This window comes from Perca fluviatilis, chromosome 13 (genome assembly GCF_010015445.1).
Source record: "Perca fluviatilis chromosome 13, GENO_Pfluv_1.0, whole genome shotgun sequence".
Lineage (NCBI taxonomy): Eukaryota > Metazoa > Chordata > Actinopteri > Perciformes > Percidae > Perca > Perca fluviatilis.
This window is the reverse complement of record NC_053124.1, coordinates 28,732,280-28,751,929: the sequence shown is the minus strand read 5'-3', so window position 1 is coordinate 28,751,929 and position 19,650 is coordinate 28,732,280. Positions and strand designations below refer to the sequence as shown.

General features: G+C 40.9%; 1 protein-coding gene across 1 annotated transcript; it reads right to left on the bottom strand.

Moving 5' to 3' along the window:
* Nucleotides 1–8,586: 8,586 nt before the first annotated feature.
* si:ch211-171h4.3 (serine/threonine-protein kinase SBK2) lies at nt 8,587–17,361 on the bottom strand. Its single transcript, XM_039820229.1, has 5 exons — nt 17,132–17,361; nt 11,703–11,847; nt 11,405–11,607; nt 11,079–11,240; nt 8,587–10,993 (listed from the first exon to the last, which is right to left on the bottom strand). Exons 1-5 carry the CDS (start codon nt 17,135–17,137, stop codon nt 10,355–10,357), a joined length of 1,155 nt encoding a protein of 384 aa, XP_039676163.1. The 5' UTR covers nt 17,138–17,361; the 3' UTR covers nt 8,587–10,354.
* Between the last annotated feature and the right edge of the window lie 2,289 nt (nt 17,362–19,650).

The window sequence follows — 19,650 nt, the reverse complement described above, 5'->3', positions numbered from 1 at the left end:
GGTTTAACAGCAGATTTAGACAATCTGAAGAAAATATTTGGAGCTTAAAGGAGTAGTTTGACATTAGGGGTTGGGCATCGTTTGGATTTTAACAATTCTGATTACAATTCCGGTTCTTAACGATTCCGATTCTTTGAGGGGCGGAGCTGAAACGGGTCACGTGCTTATTTCGCAAATAAGAGGAAAGTTTTATTTTGATTCAATGGTGTTTTGCAGTTTTACTGGGCTTTTTTCAATGTAAAATAAAGCCACACTAGAGCGCCGCTTACTGTGCTCCATTGGCTGCAACACAACAAGCGCCTGGCCTCTACGGAAACCAAAACTTGCACATGTTAAATTTGGAACCGATGATCGGATTTGAAACTAAATCCTCCAAACGATTCCAATAAAAAAAATGTAAACGATCCCAAGTATGAATCGCTTCTCGATGCCCAATCCTCTTTGACATGTTGGGAAATACTCTTAATCGCTTTCTTGCTGAGAGTTCAATGAAACGGTCGATATCACTCTCATGTCTGTGCATTTAATATGAAGCTGAAGCCAGCAGCCGGGTACCGTAGCTGATAGCTTAGCATAAAGACTGGAAACGGCGGGGGGGCAGCTAGCATGGCTCCGTCCAAAAGGAACAAAAAAGTCTCAATAATTAAAAAGTATCTGGTTTGTTTATATGTTTTCCAAAATGTGGAACTATTCCTTTATTTTACTTTATTACTGAGTGACTTTACCTGAAGGACCTGATGCAGTTATCCCCACGTTGTGTATTTCAGACTGTAAAGTCAAATTAACAATGCTCTTTTTCTGAACATACACTGTCGGAGGTTTGAACACACCAGTCTCAGGACTGAAGGCGGGGAAAACAAAATGATTGTCTTGCTTCATGCGATGAATGTGTTAATGGCAGCAAATGATATGTTAATTTGTGCTGAACAGGCTTATGGCTGACTGTGAATTCAGACGGTGTTTACAGGACTTTGACATATGAATTGTCAAACATTTCTCGACTGTGAAATTATTTTTGTTTTGCGTAGATTTTTACGGTTTGTTGTGATTAAAATCACATGAACTGAAATTGAATTGGCATTAAGATACGAGGCTGATTGAGATGATATGTTGTGTTTACATTGCTGGCTGAAATATAACTAAAATGTCTCCCATTTCTCACTCATTCCCCTCTGGCTGTAAAATCACGGGACTAACACGTTTTGATTCATGACTAATTTAATGAGAAAGAGGCAATAAATCCTTTCAAAGGACATGTGATGTCTTGTTTTTATTGTGAACACTTAGAGCTGTTACCTAGTGATGACCTCACATTCAGATTCCTTCAGACTGTTTGCACTCCTATGAGAGAAATGGTATTTCTTTTCAGGTATAATTGAATTATTTATCTCCTGCTAGATTTGAATTAGCATTGGTAATAATCCTGAGGGTGGTGCCAAAACTCTGGTGTGGTAAACCATTTACAAAACCAATGATCTCTAACAGGATGTGAACCCAAATCTCCTACAGTAAGTTGAAAAAATCAAGACCTTAGAACATAGAGACTATAAAAATGCCCAGGGCTATTTAACCCTTGTGTTGTCTTCCATTCAACCATGCATCGTCCTCCCGCTCAAAACTGAAAATCCACACTTTTTCAGATGTTTTTGTCTCTTTTTTTTTTGGCGCTTTATTCAATGCTTTTTTTGGATGTTTAACGCTTCTTTTCACTACCATGTATAAACAACAACACCAACTCATAACTAGTTTTACACTTATTACTTATTTTTGGAATTCATGATCAATAAAAAAACTAATTTGTAGAAAATTATACCTAATTCTTGAGTTAAAAAAGCAGAAATTATGAATTATTTAGGCTAATATTAAAGGAAGGATAATCAAAGAAGGGTCGATGTTCAGTCGGGATACTGTTTCAAAACATTTCAGTTTTTAAGTACAGATCCGATCTTTTGTTGTACTTGCGATGCGCGTTGTATGGAATCATCTGTGTTATTTTTTTGGGTAATCCAAATTATGTAGTTAAAAAGAAACCCATATTTCTGCTATAAACATTTAGACAACACAAGGATTAATGATATTATACATGAGTGCAACATGAACTATTTTATTAATCTCCCGGGCCATGTGGCAGCTGTATGTGGAGTAGCCTCTTATACCTGAAGGGCAAGACGGAGACGATCAGTGATAAAGACCTGTGTGACAAAACACGTCCGAGAGAGTGTTGTATGAGAGGAGAGGGGGATGAACTGACCTTTGAAAGAAAGCAGGAAGTCAGTGTGACAGAAAGGCAGCTTGTTGGTTCAACGTTTTGGGCTGTTGAGAGGTCCGATATCTGCAACGCATCCTCATACTTAACGACAGAATAGGTCGCTCAACGACTTCCCCAAACAACATACGCCAATCAGAAATCAGAATAAGAAAGGAGTTTATTGCCATAGTAGTTACTACTAAGTGGAATTTGCCTTGGTGATTGGTGCATACACACAAACATATTAAACATTAATAAGAATAAACAATAAATACAGAAACAGACAAAAAACAACTGTTTAAGAAGTTTAAACACTCATGATGGTGTTTACGTGACTGTAAAATGTGACAGCATTGGACATTTTAATCATGTGACTGTTCTATTTAACTCAAAATGTGCAGTTTTGGGCACCTGGATAGTTCAGTTGGTACAGCGGGCTCCCGCATATAGAGGTTAACTCCTCGACGCAGCGGGCCCGGGTTCGGCTTCGACCTGTGGCCCTTTGTTGCATGTCATACCCCCCTCTCTCCCCTTTCATGTCTTCAGCTGTCCTGTCAAATAAAGGCCTAAAAATGCCCCAAAAATTATCTAAAAGGTGCAGTTTTAAACATGTACTTATTATTATAAAACAGAACTAGTAAAGAACAGAAATACATAGTTAGGGTTAGTAAATGATGGAGGAGGGTTAGGGTTAGGTGAGTCACGTAAAACTACTAAAATAAAGACCTCATGTGACTGCACTGACGTCATTCCGTCACTAATTTTCACCATTTTCTTTAAGTACTTTAATGCGAAAAAGTGACATATTATGCATTTAAGTGTATTTTGAGCATTTGTTCAAATTGTGTTATTGCTACTTTAACATAAAAGCTTTCAATGCTTCCTCCACCACTGTCCCTGGCTGTTGCACCACCACCATTTTACACTCTGTAAGAAGCTAGTTAGGTAAGAGAGGCTTACCTAACTGGCCCCACACGGATTCAGGGAGTGGGTCTTAGTGGAAGTGAGAAATATTGCGTAAGGTCAGGCCATGACCTCATTGAGCAGTAGCTTTTAGCTCTGCTGACAGACTGAAAAAGAGAGCGACAGTCAGCTGGACGGACAGACTGAGGGCGACAAGAGGAAACCAGTGGCCTCTGCTGAGCTTCATCAGGAACTCGATTCATCTTCCTCTTGTAGGTTTGTAGGCTTACACGTGTGTGTGTGTGTGTGTGTGTGTGTGTGTGTGTGTGTGTGTGTGTGTGTGTGTGTGTGTGTGTGTGTGCAGTGGTGGAAGTAACTATGTACATTTACTCAAGTACTGTACTTAAGTATAATTTTGAGATTATTTCACTTACTTGAGTACTTATATATATATTTATAAAATATGATACTAAATAAGTTGTTAAAATGTGCTCCACCTGCTAAATGTTAGATCATCAGTAATCAAATAATATGAGAATAATATAACTTTGCGCAACAACTAATTCTACGTTAATACTTAAGGTACATTTTGCTCTTCGTGCTTTTGCTCATTCACTTAGATGAAATCTTAAGCGTAACACTTTCATGTAGTAATATTACAGAGCGGTATTGATTGATTTTTTTCTTCCACTTGTATGCTTATGTGTGTGTGTGTGTGTGTGTGTGTGTGTGTTGGTGTGAGTCTCCCTCCTCTTTTTATCTGGGTCACCAGATCGTCTGAAACCGAGCAGCAAATCTCTCCGAAACACCATCCCACATGTCCGTTTGATGGATTCATTTGGATCCTTGTCTCAGCCAAACATACATTACAGAGAAATTCAGGACACAATACACTTGATATCCCTGCATGCTCGCTGAAGATTAAGTTTCCCTTTCCAGAGGACTTATCATCATCAGTGTGATGAGCGATCAGATTAAAAGGTTAAACCTGTAACTCACATGCAAAACTGTACAATACTCAAGTGTAACATGGGATTTTTCATTACACACCAACATGGGGTCAGTCTGTCTGTCTAGTCTGTCTGGTAGGGGTCAAACAGACAGACAGGCAGGCAGATGGCCAACACACTCCTGTAGGACTTATAAATCACTAAGTCTAATCTTAGCTTAGCATCACTTTTAAAGCTACCTACTTCAGCAATTCATAAAATAAACAGACACGTACATGGTTTTTTTTTGGCTTGAGGTTGTGAAGTTGTGAATTCAGAGCAGGTGCCCAGAGATGGTGTCGCAGTCAGAAAAAACATTACAGGAGATCCGCTGGCCTCCTTCAAATCCAAATTAGATGCCAGTCTGCGTTCACTTGCTGCTCTGAAGCTACCACGCCAGCAGAATACATGTTACTTTCAAGTCCGGTGCTAAACATAACTGGTGTGATGACGTGCTTTTTAGCCACAGTAGTTGCAGAAAACAGTAGTCGCCACAGAAAATCAGCAACATTCCCTTCTATTTCAGCGAACGCTAGCGCCCACTATCTAGCTTGGTGTTATCTTTCTAAACAGTCTAGTTGTAATCTAGCAAATTGTGACTGTGCAAGATCCCCAGTCTTTGCAAAATCATAAAGTCTGTGACTAGAAAACTCAATGACATTATGACAGCTCGTCTTAAGATGTGAGATGGTGTCAGACTTTAGTCTTTTCAAAGTCTTTTCAGTCTTTAGTGTATAGTAGGCGTAAGCCATTTCGTCAGAGAAACCCTGCTGGTAAATAGGCGCCAGTTTCACGATTAATGTAATTAAAACAAACTTGGCAGCAGGACCTGTAAAAAGTCATTCAAATATTATTAATAATACTGAACTCTTGGGATACGTCCCTGTGTGTCCAATAAAACTACAGTCTGCCACACTCATTAGACCTCTTAATGAAATCCTCTGGCAGGACAAGGAACAAACCTGAACTTACATAATAATTTAGTCTTGTAACTTCCAGCAGCACCTGAAGGCAGCCCAGCAGTACTACTCAGCTAGTCTTCAGGTATGTGATAACAGTATACATACTTTTATTAGCAGATACTTGTAAATTCCACCGTGGAAACACAATATTACCATATTTCATATTATGTGGCATTTTGTGATGTTTCCATGTATTTATTACAGTGTTTAAATGATATATTTATGATGTGTCCTCTTGTCAGCTTCTAGCTTTTCTTTTCTCTCTTTCTCACTCATACTTTTGGCAGGGCAAAAACACACACACCCACAGCACACAGTCACACTGGCCGATACACAACCCTGGCATACTTAAGGACACAGCGTTAATGCAACATATCAGGTGAAATGTCAGGAGTGGAATAGTTTACGGGCCACCGGCCAGCGCCCCCACCTTCGGTCCCGACCTGCCCCTTTAAGTGCGATAATACGGTAATAAAACTGTCTCCTTTTAACAAGCTCGCTAATTCATGAGTTTTGGCTCAGGTTTGGTTTGGGAGGTAACTTGGAGTTGTTCCTCCACACAGATGATCTCTTTATCTCAACTCCACTTTAATAACATCAAGAATTTGTTATTGGCTCATACCAGCAATGACGTATTATTTGGCTCTGGATGCTGTTGTGGTTTAGATGCTGCAGGGATAAGCAGGGAGCGGAGTGGGGACAGAGAGTTCAAATGTTAAAAGCTAAAGTGTTCAGGGAAACCTGAACCAACATGTCGACAGCTTGATTTAGGTGGAATGTGTCGGGGGGGGGGGACTGCTTATGGACAGTGGGTCAGTGTGTTTGAATACTTATTAGTAATATGTGTCTCTGAGAGGAGAGGTTCCTTCCTAAGAACTTATTTCGGAAAGAAAATGTACGGTATTGAACGGGGACAGACAAATATTTTTTTTGATCCCATTTGAATTGAGCCATGAATTACACATATGATGTTTATCAATTTTAAAGATAATTTTGCAACTGAAGAAAGTCACAGTTTGTCGAATTACCACTTGGTTTTGTGCAAAGCACAATATACGTCACCGGGCTTGTTGCTTGGCTTGCTCGCTAGCTAGCTAGCTTAGCGCTGTTCCACAACTGTATTTCATCCAGTGTCTTTTTTATCATCTTTAAAGAACGAGCAATACCCGTTGCTCGTGTGAGTAACGTTATGGTACCAATCACACAGGCATCATAGCTTCAGCAAGCTTCAGGATGAGTAGTCTTTCTAATTACATATTTTCACAGTTTTATACTTCAACAGTTTTACGACAAACTGAGACTTTCTTGACTTGCAAACTTCTCTTTTGAATTGATGAATATTATGTATTTAATTCATGGCTCAATTCAATGGGATCAAACAATTATTTGGCTCTCGCCGTTCACTACCGTATACACATGTTTTCCAAAGGTCCCATGGTGGTACACCGGATGGGGAAGGACTCTATAGGGCCTCTATATAACTGCAAATTCTGCATTAATGTCAAATGTAAATGGACTGTATTTATAAAGTACTATTCTAGTCTTAATGACTACTCAAAGTGCTTTTACACAGGAACCAGTACAGGAACCATTCACACACATTCATTCACTGTGGCTGAGGCTGCCATAGGCCTACAAGGGGCCAACTGCTCATGAGATAAACATTCACACACATTCACACTCCAATGGCGCAGCATCAGGAGCATTTCGGGGGTTCAGTGTCTTGCCCCAAGAACACTTCGACATGGGACTGCAGGGCCAGGGATCGAACCACCGACCTTCCGATTGGTAGACAACTGCTACAGTGACTCTTTTTGCTGTCTCTTAAAGTGCTCCTTCAGGTCCCAAGGTTGCACAGAGGGTGAGGATGAGTACTTTCAAGGACTATAAGGTAGTGGGATAAAATTGGTAAGGTGGCAGGTGATTTTTATCCAGCTGATGTGTAAAGGGTGTCACAAGCAAACATTTTGGAGGATTTAAGATATGACAGTGTACTTACAATGGATTTGCAAGGTTGAATTTGGTAAAACATGAGATGTGGAGTTGTCAGTGAGGCCTATAAGAGGGAGGGACGGATCAGGTAAACAAAGTCAGATTTACTTTTTTTAAACTGATGTCTCAGATCACAGCTCTCCTTTCTTAGTGCTGCCAAGAAAAATAAAATCAAAATAAACAAAGCTTAAAACAAAGTTCAAACGGTTTGAAGGAAATAAGGTTTCTGCCCTTAGTTTTTTGAACAATTTCTTTGACATTTTTATAAAAGAAGCAATTACACAAGAGTGTAATGAAAGACTCATTTTACACCCACACCCCCCAAAATCCCAACCTAGGCTTGCTACTTCCCCCACCAAACCATGTCTGCCCTTTATTTTTAAAGTGATATGGGGAATAAGGGCAGTATTGACATCCTTATAGGCTGTATATCCTGCAGCAGGTTTTTTTTTCTCTCACCTCGGCTTATATACGACTCCTTTGGTTTTTATTAGCCTGGGCAGCGGTTCAGCATTCTGCTGGTCTGTCGCTGCTCCTTCTCTCCCTCTGACCTCAACTGTCCTCTCGTTTTGTAAATGCTGTCCAGTGTCGACGCTCCCTTTTCCACGGAGGAGTCAAAGATCAAATGTTTTCTGGCAAACTAATTGTACAGTAGCCGGCTCCTGCCACTGTCTCAGCCTGGGATGCAGCAGAGTATGACTGTGTGAATAAACAACGAGCCAGCGATTGTGTCATTGGATGAAAGTGCAGCCAAAGGACCTCAGGTTTTCAAAGAGAAACGGTTCAAAAAATGAACAGAATCTGAATTTTTTATCATTAGGAGCCTGAAATGTATGATCTGCAGAGTTTAGCTAGATGGATTATTTTTCACATCAACAGTGTAATTCTGCAGATAATTTTTATTTTATTTCATTTAGCTGACCCTTTTATCATAAGTGACTTCCATCAGATAAACATTGACCCACAGCATCGGGAGCAATTTGTGGTTCAGTGTCTTGCCCAAGGACACTTCAACATGTTACAGCAGGGCCAGGGAATCGAACCACCGATCTTCCGATTGGTAGAAGACAACTCAGAGCCACAGCAGCCCCTGCATTGATAAACCCTGACCTATTGCTCCAACTGGATTCCCTGTGAGACAGTGTGTGACTTGGCTGAACTAAGAGGCTGAGGGGTCAGAGCTGTGAGCCGCGGCACATACATGGTGCTGAAAGGTTGTAGAGTTAGATTTACGACAGTGGATCTATTTTTGAAAACATCTGGGGAAGCTCTCTAGATGCTCTTCACAGCGTGTGTGTGTGTGTGTGTGTGTGTGTGTGTGCTTTGCATTGGTGTATAATCTTACGAGCATGCCAGTCATGATTTTTAAGGTCAACCTACTTAAAATCATGTCAAATAATCAATTTGTTTGCAGAACAATGGCAGATGTGAGTCTTTAAAGTGTACAGTAAAATCATGGGATGATGCATTTTGTTCACAAAAGAGCCTTTTACCAAAACAATCACTTTATTGCATTTAGATTACATTTTAAAGACTGCAAATGTCTGTAGTAAATAAACAAGTATTTTGCATTGCACATTTACATTGAGTCGGCAACACTTGGTATTACGGTATTTTTGTTGTGCAATATTGAACTTGATTCATTAAATTCTAACTTCTAACATTCGATTTAATACATTTAAAGTACAAAAGAAAAGAAGGCGCAGTTCTGCAGTTATGTACAAAGTGCTACCATGTTAAAATACCAAACAGTGTTACCAGTGCTACACAAGTGCTACTAAAAGACATGCAGCATATGAATATTTACTTACAGAAAGTGCCTTTGGTAGATATTTGCTTATGTCTGCCCTTTGAAACACTTAGTTCTTCTTTGAAGCCGGGTCAAAAAAGTGTTTTGGTTTTTGCACTGCACCTCTCAGACGTGTTTACGGCCGTCTATATACAGTACATGATGAATCCTCTCAATAGTCTGAACCCAAATATAGATGCAGTGAGCTAAAGATATATCTTTTACAAGGACATGGTAGCATTACAGCACAAATAAACACTGATGATCCCCAGAGCTGCAGCTGCTGCACTGTTGTTTCAAGTTATTTCAATGTGATCGTTAAGCTACAGTTAGTATGTTTTAATTCTCAAAAATATATTGTTAAATGAATTATTTAACTGCCAAAAACTAATGCCATCACCAGTAGCTCTCAGACCGTCAGATGCATTTGAGGAACAGCATCTTGGTTTTGTATTGTTTGTACTAACGCTAAAATATAATAATATTAGACTTTTTCTTTTTATCTGGGCTGCAACAATAATTTTGAGACTGTCCTCCCTGTAAAACGACTCCATAAGTTGCTTGTACAAGCCGCAATTACGAGACATATTTACGTTTTATTGTTAGGCGACATCACTCTCTAGCGGCCGTAGTAATTATGACGGAAGCAAAGCAGGAAGTATAAGAGCGGCAAATTCTGTGTAAGAAGGCAGGTGGGGTTGCCGGATGGGTCAAACAGACACAAGAAAATAAAAGTAATATTCTTTTAGTGGTTTTGTTGCCTAAACCTAACCAAACTAAATAAAAAAATAAAATGCTCCTAATAGTGGGTAGGAATAAACAACCTATGTTATCGAATGGTTTGGAATACATGTTGTATTTAAGATTAATTGGATTAACCACTTCAAATATAAAAATGTGGAAAAATGCCCACATGTTCTGAAAGCTAAAAATGCTGTGTGTTGTTTTTTTCTAATCAACTGTTCAAATTAAGATATTTAATTTACAGACACACGAAAACAAAGAAAAGCAGCACATTTTCATATTTGAGGAGCTTGAACCTAGAGAATGTTTATGTGTTTATCTACTGTAGGCTCTACAGTGTTCGTAGATTGTGATCCTGATGGCACAATAAAATAGGTAGGTTTTACTTTTATTTTTTTTAAGATTATTTTTGGGGCATTTTCAGCCTTTATTTGGGACAGCTGAAAACATGAAAGGGGAGAGAGAGGGGGAATGACATGCAGCAAAGGGCCGCAGGTCGGAGTCAAACCCGTGGCCGCTGCGCCGAGGAGTAAACCTCTATATATGGGCGCCCGCTCTACCAACTGAGCTATCTGGGCGCCCAGGTTCGCTAAACTTTTAAACTAAAAACAATATTAGTTATTAGTTTAATAAATTGAAGCTAAACATCACATATCCTTGATAAAACACACGTAAAAGTTATAAAAAAGTTGCTTCATTATCTCAGTGTTCTCATTATTTTGACTCCTCATCTCTCTCCTCTCCCCTCCATCTCTTTCATCTTCCTGATTGCTCCTTTCCCTCTGCTCTTCTTCCTCTCCTCCTCCAGCCTCGCACTCTCCTTCTCCATCACCCAGTCCCCTCCGAGGTAATTCAGCGCAACCTCGGGTTGCCCACGAAGCCGCGGCCTCGGGTCGAGGAGCGACTTGAAGAAGCGGCAGGCCAGCGGGGTGAAACAAGCAAACTGCGGCGCTACCGGAGGGCGGCCTCTCTTTCCAAGTTCTTCCCCGGTTAAATGGACGACGTCCTGTGTGCTCTCGCCCTGCGGCTCTGCCCACACGTTCAGTTCATCATCGGGGCCTTCTGCTCTGTCAAACCACTCCAGATACTTCAGGTATGAGCGGCAGTCGCTGGCTGTTTCAGCCCAGGGGTGACTGCCGGTGAGCATGGCGTAGGTCAGGATCCCCAGCGCCCAGCTGTCCGTGCTGGGCTCCACAGACACCCAAACTCTCTTTTTCTTCTCTTCATCCTCCTTATTAACGCCATCGCCATTCCCGTCACTCACGCTCCTCCAGCTGTCGTCGTTGCCGCGAGCGATCTCGGACTCCGGGGTGCAGTACGGAGAGCTGTACCAGACCTCCGGGACCCTGGCGCCCCTGGCCTTCACCTGTTGGTATGATAATTCATTTATCTGTCATGTCATCATTTGACAGATGAGTGTAGTATGGGCCGCTATATGTTTTTATACTGACCATGCCAAAGTCTCCTAGTTTGACCCAGCGGCAGGCAGAGTCGCACAGGAAGACGTTCTCTGGTTTTAGGTCTCTGTGGACAAAACCGAGAGAGTGCAGGTGGGACAGAGCGCCACACAGCTGGGACACCACCCGCTGACAACAGTCTTCCTCCATACCGACCTGGGGAGGAAGAAGGGTTGGGGGGATGATGCGAGGAAAAGATGATGTGAGCCATACTGAAATCAGATGTCACCATTTCACGGTCCATGAAAACCATGATAAATAAAAGCATGCGTTGTACTTTTCACACAACACCCAATAGCTCTGTTGAAATAACCGCGTACCTCAGGCAAGATGACATCGTAGAGATCGCCAAAGAGGCTTGCTTGCTGGGCAAAGACGTAGTGTGAAGGTGTTGAGTAGGCGATTCCCAGGGCTCTGGTCAGGGACGGGTGGGTGCAGAATGACAGCGAGAGGTTGTACTCCCTCAGGAAAGAGAAAAGAGACGTGGACTCCCGAGGGAAGAACTTCAGGGCCATCGGAGTACCTGGAGAACACACAGGAAAGATATCGATGTTGGTGTCTTTTTTTTTGGTGTGTCGAGGCTATGATGAAAATTAGTTTCCTCCCCTCCCCCCTCACCTCTCTTCCTGTGTACAGCCAGCATGACTTTGCCATACGAGCCTTCACCCAGGAGCTTTAGGACCTTGAAGTGCTCCGATGTGTCCATTGCTGTCAGAGACTGAGCCGTCAGATGGCACATCTCGTCCAGAAGCTTCGTGGTAGCCTGGAGACACACACACACACACACACACACACACACACACACACACACACACACACACACACACACACAAGAAACAAAAAAGCAACATTAAATTAGTTTGGAGCAGAAGTTAGATTTCCATCAAACAAGAAAAACGTGAGGAAGATTTAAAAGACTGTTTTGACATGGGGGTGCACATTGTGCACCCCCTCATTGTCAACTTTTACAGAGTAGCAATGGCAAGCATCTTGACTGGAAACATTTTAAATTGGCATGGTTTGATCACTGCTCAAGACAGGAGGGCTCTGCAGCGGGTGATTAAAGCACCCAGAACATCTTTTTTTACATCCCGGACCCGTGATTAAGGTTTTCTTTTTTCCGGTTTTTGCCCATCGGACAAGCGATACATTATTCGCTTTCCACCAGACAATAGAGCAGCTTATTTCCTCAGGCTGAGACTCTTTAACTCATCTTCCGTACTCCATCATAAAATGTAGTTTTTTTTTTGTATTTTTTTCTCGTATGTAGCATAGAGGGACAACAACTTGTTTTTCACTGTTCAACCCTGTCTTATAGAATGGCAATAAATGAACATTGAATCTTGAAAAAAACACAACTGATCTAAAAAAAAAAAACCCTGGTTTTCTATTGCTGTATCACTGAATAATAACTGCAAGCTAGTGTTTTTTGTTTATTCTAAATAGTCTTGAGTGTGCTGTTTCTTTTTTGGGTTGTGGCGTTTTTCTTTGCTTGCCTGGCACGGACACTGAGGACATCTCCAAACGCACCTGAGGTGCATCTCATCATCTGGGGAGAGTGGTGAGACTGGAGCTACTATGTGTTCTGTGGTGGAGACAAGGGTGTAACTTTGGGTTCAACATGGGGGTGATGAGATCTCCACTTTTTAGCAAAATTGAAATTTTGAGCATCAAACACTTCATTTTCAATCCATTTATGGTGCAAATGTCTTTATTTATTTAAAGGAAATTATAGGTTTTTGGGTTGGGTTGCACTGGCCAGTTTTATAGGTTTACAAAGTGAAAAAGCCCAAAGTCCACCCCAAAGACAATTTTAAAATTGAACCAAAAGTGTGTGTATGTATCAAGCCTGAGGATTTAAAGGGCCTAAATGTCTACTTTGTGACACAAGTAGCCTATATCTTGTTTGGGCTACAACTAAAACGTACATGAAAAGGTTATGATGATACATGGTACCGCTCAAACTGAACAGTATATATTTTACAACTCTGCAGACTGCTGTTGTTAACTTGTTATCTTTTATCCCTCGAGAAAATTTCACCAGGCGAATTTAAGTCAGGACGGCACCAAAAGGCACGTTGTGGAGCCAGCATTCACAAGACCAGGACCCTGACAACAAAGTCTGGCTCAACAGATGTACATTTCTGGGATAAAGCTTGACACTATGCGCCGGATGTTCCTCCTCTCTTGCTCTCTCCGCTATCGGGACTTAGCGCCGGCCAGGATGGTTGTGACTGGTTTAAAGAAATACAAACAAGCTGGACAGTTTTTTTTCCCCTATCCCAGAATAAATAGGTGGTGAAGCCAGACCATAGTGCAGCACTGACAAAGCGCTGTGGACATAGGTCTGGCAATGTGAGACTACCGACACCGTAACTGCTAAAATCATTGTTAATATCCCCATCTGGTATGACATGTCAAAATAAATGTGATGGTTTAAAGTGATGGTTCGGAGTAATTTCACCCTAGGGTCCTTTGCACCATGACCTTGAGCCAAACACCCCCCCAGAAGCTTTTTTCACCTGGGTCGAACATTGGACGAGTTAGCGTTATCAGCTGAATAGCTTAGCGCAGTGGCTAATGGATCCAGGCTTGTATCTCGTAAATGGCCCCACTAATAATGCCCGAAATGATACCAAACTTCTACACTAGTACAAATAGGTTATGCACTCATAAAACGATGGATTGGAAAGTTTGTAAGTACACCAGAAGTTTATGTAAATAACACTTGCTTGTTGACTTCTCGTCTCTGCTGCTGCTGCTAGAGTGCTTAGGGTCGTCTACAAATTACAACACCAAAAAAAGAGATATAACAAAAATATGTATTAATTTAATGATTAAATAAGGTAATGTCTCCAAACTTACCTCAACTATAACTTGTCTCCTGCTAGTTATACTACAGCACTTACTTAAAAAAAAAAGTTAAATTAATAAATATTTTTGTTGTATCTCTTTTCGGTGTTGTAACTGCAGGTAGCAGCAGCAACAACAGCAGAGAGCAGAAGCCAGCAGGCAAGTGTTATTTACATAAACTTCTGGTGTACTTACAAACTTTCCAATCCATCGTTTTATGAGTAAATAACCTATTTGTACTAGTGTAGAAGTTTAGTATCATTTCTGGTATTATTAGTGGGGTCATTTACAAGATACAAGCCTGGATCCATTAGCCCCTGCGCTAAGCTATTCAGCTGATAACACTAACTCGTCCAATATTCGACCCAGGTGAAAAAAGCTTCCAGGGGGGTGTTTGGCTCGAGGTCATGGTGCGAAGGACCCTAAGGTGAAATTACTCCATTACCATTACCCTCACTTTAATAACGTCATAATGTAGACCAATCAGTAAATCCCTAGTCTGCATAAACAACATTTAAGAGGTTAAAAATGCTTCTTTTTTAGAGTTTGTTTAGTCCCTTGCATCTCTTTGGAATGTTACACAACCGTTGCAGTGATGCTTGTCGTCATGGCGATGCTGGCAGCAACACTGATCCACTGGTATAAACATGTCTGTTAATAGCCTCATGAAATCCTGTCACACACACGGACACACAGATCTTTGTTTTGTCTGGTGGAACGTCGATGTTTCCACCACAGCTGGCACCCTTGGGCCCTGGCTAGGTTTCAGTGTCAGCGTGCATCCCAACGTGGGGCAGCTCATTACAGCTCATTAGAGAACAACTGAGCCGTCAATATGCCGTACACACATGCTGGGAATACCTGCCGAGGCTTCGTCTACACTTAAAAAACAATGTCGCCTCATTTTGGGATCAAAAATTTAACATTTTTACATTTTAAGATGTAAAATATACAAGTAGGGAGTGTTTTCGGTGCTAGGTATGATTCATAAATGTTAGCAGTGCCTGCACTGGACCAAAGAAGGTGCCTAATTCAGAAGTTGCATTACATAAGAGGAACAATTCAGATTTTGCTGATGGTGTGAATGACACAGGACAGCCACACACTGTGGAGGATCAGGAGCGTATCTAGGGAGCAGCATAGCTGGCGCACTTGGAGCTGCTCAGGTTTAAACGAGTGGGAAGGGACACCAGTCTGAGCCAGAACAGAACAACTCCCAACAGCTTCTCTGTGGGACGCTGCACTACACAAGGTTGTGACTGAAGGGTGTGTGTATGTGTGTGTGTGTGTGTGTGTGTGTGTGTGTGTGTGTGTGTGTGTGTGTGTGTGTGTGTGGTCCTCTACATGGAAATGGATCTCTGTGGACCACAAACACCAGAGTGATGAATGACAAGATCACAGCATGTGAAATGACATGCATTTTCTTCTTGTGTTTAAACAAATACTTGAGCTGGGGACCAGCTGCTTTTCCTTTCACTCCCCGTGCGCTCTAGAAGAAATATTTTACAATCCATTTTCCACAGGTTTCAGGATTATTAAACATAATCTCTGTAAATAATGTAAATGCACGCATTTACTGCCATTCATAATACATAAAACAATATATAAGTTAGTTGTTGTGCAATAGAAGAAGTTGATAGTTGATGACGGTGTGTTAAATTAGACATCGAAGCCTCAACATGTCACTGATTTACTGTAGCATCTTACTGCAAAACATCTTAATAAATATTTTTTTGGAGGAATTACTTTGTTCCTCTTTCATATTAATCATTAAACGTACACTGAGTTGCTTCCAATAATTTTCCAGTTTCTAGATGAATTACTTTATAAGCTGTCAATAGTATTAGAAGTAGAAACTGATTGCAACCTGAAATAATTCTTAAAATGTTCTTTAAAAGTGTTAAAATGTATATTTCGACAATACTAACTTCTATGAGATTGTGACATTACAAGGTAACAAAAGCCCATTATGGACTGTAATGACGATAATCATGACAAAGATAATTGCTGTAATGAAATAAACACAAAAATATACAATTCACAATGCACTTCAAGTAAAATATTACTGCATCCGACATTAACTATGATTCCTCAAAATATGTTAATTAACAAATTAAAAATATTCAGTTATACACTCATCTTTGTGTATTGTATCCGCTTATGAAATTATCAAATTATAATCCAGACACACAACATTTTACATCTAATAATGATTTAAAGGATCAGTTCACCCAAATTACAATATATATTTTTTTATTTTCTTATGTACCTCTGTAGTGGTATCTTGTAGTGGAAGTTTCCTTAGTCTCAGTCTGTCTTATTTGTTTCAATTTACTAAACTCTGAAATGTCCCCCCCTGCTGCAAAGGAAACTTCCACTACAATCTCTCCATGCAGATAGTTGATTTTCTATTTGTCCTAACTGATCACCAAACTCAGTGAACTGGGCATCAATACCTCCCTCTGTAACTGGATTCTGGACTTCCTAACCAACAGACCTCAGTCTTTTAGGTTAGACAATCACACCACCTCAACCATCACCCTGAACACCGGCGTACCACAGGGATGTGTGTTAAGCCTTCTCCTTTACTCTTTCTTCACCTATGACTGCACACCTGTACATGGCTCTAACATCATTGTCAAGCTTGCAGACGACACTACGGTGATTGGTCTCATCAGCAACAACGATGAGACGACCTACAGGGAGAAGGTCCAGCACCTATCATCGTGGTGCACTGACAACAACCTGGCTCTCAACCCCAAGAAGACCAAAGAGCTCATTGTGGACTTCACACACACACATTCTCATTTCTGGTCCTTGTACTCTGCATAATGACAATAAAGATGAATCTAATCTAATCTAATCAAATCATGGCAAATCTCTCTCTCGCTCTCTCTTCTCTCTCTCTCTCTCTCTTTCTGAGATTTCTGCTTTGCAAGCAGTATTTTTATGAGAAAGTATGAATGAAACTATGAAAACTCTTTATATTGGGGCTCAATGCTGTGAGCACCACAAATTCAATTATCTTCAGACATCGCAGAATCTAAATCACCTGAACTATCTGCATGGTTATACAACTACAGGTAAATGAGAAAATGTCTTTCTACAAATTGAGTGAACGGACCCATTAATCTATGAAAATGTTCCTCATGTCGGTTTCGGAGCAGTGAGCGCATCACCAGTTTTTGACTTACTGTCATTTTTGCAGGTGTAGTTCAGTTCAGTGCTGTTGATCTTCAGTTAGAAATCTGTCCAACAACAGGTCAGGAAATCCTCCACAGAACCTCATCTGCTGCACTTCTTTCCAGCTTTAGTACAAAACCGTGGGAGTCTGAGAGACTCCGAGAGAGTCTGGTTGTAGTCTGCAGTCAGAGGAGGGACTCTCTAAACTGCCTGACTAGCGCGTTGGAGGATTTCATGTCTGCTGCAGCTGCAACTTTTATCTCAAAGTGATCTGTCCTCACCTCTTCTCCCCCTCCCCCCCCCGTCCTCCCTCTGGATCCTGGAGAGTGGCATGCGTGTGTGTGTGTGTGTGTGTGCGCTTGTTCTTGTACTTCTATCTTTGTGAAGACCAGTTTAAGTGTGAGGACATTTTTGCGATGTCAAATTAAAAGTGTGTTTGTGTGTGTTTGCATGGACAGTCTAACCATGTGTCAAAACACAGACAAAGGTAAATAGGACTGATGTGTGGTGATGATAACAGGCGAATCATGCAGTATTCAGGCCAGGCATGTGCTGATATCCAAATTTCCCAGTATGATTATCTTTGAGACATAATCTTGGTAAGTGCACTATGAAAAAAATCCTTAATCAGCATTACATTTCATTTTAACTTGTGCACGCAAATTTAGTTAAAGAAAAACAAATTACGCGATGAATAGAACCAGTCTTCAGCCACAGTAATGGTATTTTTAAGGAGCCTTATTTCAGGGACAAGTCCTCCAAATAAAAAAAAAAACAAACGTAATTTTTCTGTGCCCTGTGGGACGACAAATATAAAAACTCATTTGCGTCTTCCAAAACCATAAATCACTGTTGAAAAATAAATATTTTATGATGTGACAACACTGTGGTTAAGGTTTGGCTGAGTTTAGAAACCAAAACATCTCAGTTAGGATTAGGGAAATATCGTGGTGTGAATACTTTGTTAAGGAAACATTGTGGTTTAGGTTAAAATGACTAGCCTACAACGTTGGGTTAGGGGAGATTTGTTGTCATAGTTAGAATAATAAGCACTTGGTTAAGGATAGGGAATGATTGTGGTTAAAAGAAACCAAAGTTGACTGTTGGTTAGAAACAGGAAAAGAACAGCGTTGTCCCGTGCTAAAGTCAGATTTTTTTGTTGACCGACCCATCCACCCTAACCCTTCCCCTCTGCAAATCCTATGACTTCCTTCTTTGCTCCCGACATTATTACTCACTTGAACGAACAAAAAAAATTAAGGAAGTGAAAAATGGTTCACAAGGTTAATTAGTAAAAAGTAGTTTCATTGCATGTAACATATAACATAGAGTCATGTTGCACAAATTGAGGTGAAAAAAAATCAGGGTGAAAGTTGGATTGTTATTTGGAGGAACTCTGGTCAGAACTGATCTGCAGCTAAATTAATAGTTTATTTTTTTTATTTTTATCTTCTCCATCTGTTAGTAGTAAAGGAACCCACTGAGCTGCTTTTTGACTGTATATTGCCGTGAACAGTGTCCTGTGGCAGCAGAAAGAAGAACATCATAAAATGTTTTATCAAAAGCATGAAGAAAATATGTGTGTTGTTCCATCTATGTCCTGTTGTGACAGAGACAATAATGTAACTGTTGATCTGTCAGTCAACAAATTATAACCTGTCACTTTCTCTCACTGCATGCAAAACATGTCTCTTTCTGCCCCCCCCCCCCTTCCTCTCTCTCTATTTCCAGTCAAAGAATTTCCCTCTAACACCCTGTGGGTTGTAGAGCAAGCTCTCAGCTGTTACCAGTGACCGCAGTCCGTACAACTGCAGGATCACTCAGACTTTCCCTGGAGGCCGGCGTTAGTTACAGCGAAAGTCTGTCCATGTGTGAGATCATCTGTCTGTGGCCACTTTTCAACATGCTGACATTATGCAAGTCAATGTTTTGTTACTTCAGGTCTCATATGCAGTCCATAGCTGAACTGCAGTGTACATTCCCATGTGTGTCACTCGGCCTTGTGCGGACGCTTTTAACCTCAGTGCTTTATGAGCGTTTGCATCGCAGAAGCGGAAGTTAAGTTTTACTGTAACGTTTGTTAGAGGCAAAGCTGCCATGCAGGCAGAAAGTGTCAGTAACGCTTTACTTAATCAAGCTGTAAACTGAAGCTGTCTACCTTAGCTAGTTGGGCTGGACTGCTGACCTTCACAGAGAGCATTGTGAAAAATGACAGTAATGGTCGTCTGTTTTTCTGACAAGTGAGAAGCGAAAGCGGAAGTAATGTGATGTTTTACCCCACAAAACCGAAAAAGGTTGGGTTGGATGGTAGGACAAAGCATCTGGCTTTGCACACTGTTCCCTATCAAACTTAAGAGTTGGTTTTGTCTTTTCGTAACCGTAAAGCTTTAGTGTGCAACTAATTAATATTAATGAACGTCTGTTACATTCAAGCCATTGCCAAATGACTTGATACAAAGCTAATTAGGCTCCACAAAACTCTCTCTGTGTTGTTGTCGTCATTATTTAGAAATTCCTCCTGGGGGCGACA